Source organism: Henckelia pumila, chromosome 3 (genome assembly GCF_033568475.1).
Source record: "Henckelia pumila isolate YLH828 chromosome 3, ASM3356847v2, whole genome shotgun sequence".
In the NCBI taxonomy this organism is placed as follows: domain Eukaryota; kingdom Viridiplantae; phylum Streptophyta; class Magnoliopsida; order Lamiales; family Gesneriaceae; genus Henckelia; species Henckelia pumila.
The window spans coordinates 169,800,802-169,805,065 of NC_133122.1; the positions used below are offsets into that span (position 1 = coordinate 169,800,802).

General features: G+C 36.7%; 1 protein-coding gene across 3 annotated transcripts; it reads right to left on the bottom strand.

The window, feature by feature from the left end:
* Positions 1 to 699: 699 nt before the first annotated feature.
* LOC140889307 (mitochondrial import receptor subunit TOM20-like) lies at positions 700 to 3,524 on the bottom strand. 3 transcript variants are annotated; one of them, XM_073297026.1, is made up of 6 exons: positions 3,318 to 3,524; positions 3,147 to 3,225; positions 2,763 to 2,932; positions 2,631 to 2,678; positions 1,731 to 1,817; positions 700 to 1,007 (listed from the first exon to the last, which is right to left on the bottom strand). In XM_073297026.1, the coding sequence occupies exons 1-6, from the start codon at positions 3,411 to 3,413 to the stop codon at positions 888 to 890; spliced, it is 600 nt and encodes a 199-aa protein (XP_073153127.1). In that variant the 5' UTR covers positions 3,414 to 3,524; the 3' UTR covers positions 700 to 887. The 3 variants fall into 3 exon arrangements, with proteins under 3 accessions (XP_073153127.1, XP_073153125.1, XP_073153126.1); XM_073297024.1 differs by having other exon boundaries at positions 700 to 1,013; XM_073297025.1 differs by having other exon boundaries at positions 700 to 1,010; positions 3,318 to 3,519.
* Between the last annotated feature and the right edge of the window lie 740 nt (positions 3,525 to 4,264).

Here is a 4,264-nt window from a genome sequence, read left to right on the forward strand (position 1 = left end):
TCAATCATTACCTATAGTAATAGTAGTAAAATAATAATAATAATAATAATAATAATAATAATAATAATATATAAACAAAAGAATGAAATAAATTTTAAATGATATATCTAAATGGGTGAGATATAAATCGAGATTTATAACACTTTTTTTTTAATAGGAAACTCTATAAATCGAGATTTATAACACTTGTTACCCGAAACAGCATTTGATCCATACCCATTGAACATTACTCAAACCGATCCAAACATATCGAGTACGAGTTGGATACCTGCTCCACCCGGACCTAACGCCTTTCCCGGTTGAAAGTCGAAACAATGAATTTACTGATTTTTATGCAAATTTTCTAAAAAACGGAACAGAGAAAACCTTGAAAATGAAGCTATAACATGTTTATTCATTGATAAATTCACCTTGGATTAATAAAAGACACGTCATTTTAAAAAATGAATAGTAAACTCCAGATTCATACACTTCAATCCTTGAAAAACGAGATTAGATACTAATTTTCAAGAAAACTAGAGAAGGTCAACATCAAATATTTTTGGTTTCCTCATACCAAAGTGGAAAGCCAAATGAATCCTACTCTCACAACTTCTATTATAAAGACCAACCACACTAGCCTAGTAAAATCACGGATCTAATAACATTTATCTGAAACTAAGCAATAGAAAAAAAAAACCAAAAACAAAAACAAAAACAAAACCAAAACCAAAAATAATAATATTAAATAATAATGTCAAATATGAGCGCTTAAAATATCACAACAAGAGGAAAACAACACCAAAGGAAAAGGCATGGTAGCCTAACGAAAACAAGAATTCCACAAGTAACCATGGTAAGATCCTTCGGCAATTGTCTGAAAATTCAAATGAGGCAAATGCCATAGTTTATCGAGGAGGAGGAGGAACATTAGATTTGGCAAATCCCACCCATGCAACAATGCCAACCGCAAGAATTATCCATCCAAAAATATCGTATTTGAGATCACTAGTTTTAGCCTTTTTTGTCTGCTGCTGATGGAAAGATACCACTTTAATTAAACAACAAATAAATGAAATATCAAGCACAAAATAAGGGGTCCAAGCAACACCACCCAAAACCATGGTAAACACCAGTATGCTTGCAAGCAATTGATAAGTCTCCCAATGAGCAAAGAGACAACTAAAACTATCAGGACATGTATACCATTTCCAAATTATATTTCTAATTCAGTCATATCCATTGTTAACTTCACACTGAAAATACAAATTGTAGGCGGATGGAGAAGCAGTCCAAGAAACTCTTAATAGGCTTGAAAGGGGTTAAGTGTGGGCAACAAGGTACATGGCTTCAGAGGTGGCAAATGCTGGCCGGGCATACAGAAGTGGGAGAGACTTAGTGGTAGTGGGTAGTCGCTGTGGCTATATATTAGCAACAAGGGGAAAGCCAAGGAAAGTTTCTTCCGATTGACTTTCTCCTCAACAACAATCAATAATACATACAAGATCTAAAATTTGTTACCAGACACAAAGTAAAATAACTAAAAGAAAATGCATGTAGTTCATTATCATCAAATGGCAATCTATATTAGTGTAGATCAATAGGTTTGTAATCTACTACGGACAGTACTCAGTACTAAGCATTATGGGGTTATTAATTTGTTTTCCCGAAAATTGTTGCACTAAAATTCCCAAACAAAGGGGACGACACATCGGACACTAAAATTGAATGAAACCATCCGAGTTGTTTACCTTAGTGTTGGTAGATGCAGAAGGGCCTGGTCCCATGGCCTGCTGAGAAAAACCATGCTTATGGAATTCCACGTGCAACTCAGGAGCCTTAGAAACAGAGATTGCGACAAGTACGCATATATCAGTCCACAAAACATAGGAGAGATAAAGAAACATGATAACTATTTATAATCGAGTTGAGTTCGAATTACAAAGAAAATAGAGGGACAATACACCTTATGAAGCAAAACGAAACAAGCTTTTGTTAATCGAGATGCATTTACTAGATTCAAAGGGCGTTGATCAAAAGAAAACCTTACAGAGATATTATCAAACACAAGAATATGATAAACATAAATAACAAACTAAGCAATTCATAAAAATAAACTGATACCCAACATCAAGAAAACCCATAACAACAATGACAATAATTAAGCCTTCACCCAATTCAAGATGCACGATTAAGATGGTAATGACAAGTACTTGGCAACCAATAAATTCAGCGGTGTGAGACGACGACAAATACACACTGTAACTGATGAAGAAGAATAACAGATAGTACTTGGTTAGCAATGATAAAAAAAACAATAAAATTTATTTAGACAGACTTGGTTAGCAACCATCCAGAAAACTTTAAAAAAAAGGGTCCATGATTCCGATGGAAAGCAGCAAAATCGAGAGGATCAACTACCAAATAGTCCAACTATAATATCCAAGAATCCGTAAAACTCCCTCATCCTGCTCGAGAATGTTCCAGAATAGTTTTCACTCGTTAACAGTTAGTTTCCAAGTCTAATAAGAAACATGTATGACATTTCTTACCGCATTAAAGTTTCCAATTCCAAGCCACATACCTTTAAATGCAATTGCATCGAAACTAAGACTGTACTTTGTAAATCAGAGGCAGTAGGGAAAATGTACCTTTGCTGCTACTTCTAAAGATTTCTTGTAAAGCTCGTTTGATGGTTCCTGCAGCCACCAGAAAATCGATGCAATGCCATCTTAACAAGGAAACAGGATGCACAACAAAAAATCTAATACAGTAGAATATACCAGTTCCACTGCTTGCTCATAGTACTGAGCCGCCTTATCAAAGCAAGGCTTAGCCTCATCGAGATCTGGAAAAAGAAATGCATTGGATGTATATGCATTCCCAAGAGCCCAAAGAGTATCGTGCTTTCTTGGGTCAACATCCAGTGCCTCCTCCAACTTGGATATAGCATCTGCAAAACCATTAAATAACTAAAGCTATATTGCATAAATTGAGACACAAGTTCTCTTTCACCCTAAATAAAAGACCCAATATCGGCCCAGTCATAAAATCCTTTCCATCGCATCATTATTCTACAACATTCTCCCGTTGAAATAACAAAGAATGCATCCATAAAAAATCAACCAATCAAAACTGCGATAGAAAATACAGCAAAGTATTAGAACCTAGAACCATCTTCTTGGACTCCGGACCGCTCTGAAATTGCGCCAACTCCAGCAATACCCCGCCCCATCTAGTCAAATTCTGATCCCATCAAGAAAAAAAAAATCAGATTTGAGAAGTTACAATACATATTTATAAATACATAAATTGTAAGCGCATGTACGAGTCCTCACATCAGCATCGAGAGGATTTTTAGCGTAGGTAGCTTCCGCCGTTCTACGAGCGTGCTCAAAGAAGAGAAGACGATCGAAATCGCTTGACATATCCATGATGTAAATTGTCTGATGGTCTTCGATTCCACAAAGTTCCCGAAAAACTTCTTCTGCAAAATAGGGTTTCTGATAAAATTGCGCTTTGGGGACCGAGAATGAGACGATGCGGCCTTAAGTTTGGCCCGTGGGAATTGTGACGTCAGTGCACGTGTGAAATGTAGCCCTAATTATGGGGTCATGTTGGGTCATGTGCCGGATGACTATAAGGTAGAGTGTGAAAACGGGCTATTGGGACGGTCCGATCAACAAAACCCATTGCAAATCATCATTAGGGAGGGTGGGATGGATCGATCCATCTTTAAGACGGGTTGAAAAAAAATCAAACCAACCAACCTATTTTAGGTAGTGGGAACGGACCAATTCGGAGGCTTGCGTGTAATTTGACGGGTTTTGGCGGGTCAACCGCAACCACCACAACCAATCATTATGCAGGACGAGACGGTTCGGCCCATCATTTACGCAGGTTGAGAAATTATCAACTCAACACACCTATTTTGTACAGGAACGGGCCAACCGACGCACCTAGCCCATTTGACACATATAGTCTAAGGTGGTGGTTTTTATTTTCTTTCTTTTTTTTCATAATCACGAAAAATAAATAAATTCATATATCAAAAGTGTTTATCTTATTATATTACATATTATTATAGTATAGAAATTTTTAACTGCCCAACCAACGATGCCCACCTCGTCACCGACAACTAAAACCCGATAGTGGGTTTAAGTGATCGAGGACGAGTTGGGCAGGAATGGTCGGGCAGCTGAAAATTACTCTATTATAGTATATGTGTAGTAACCATGTCCCATTTTACAAGATTATATGGTTAAACTTAATTAAGTGATTTTAA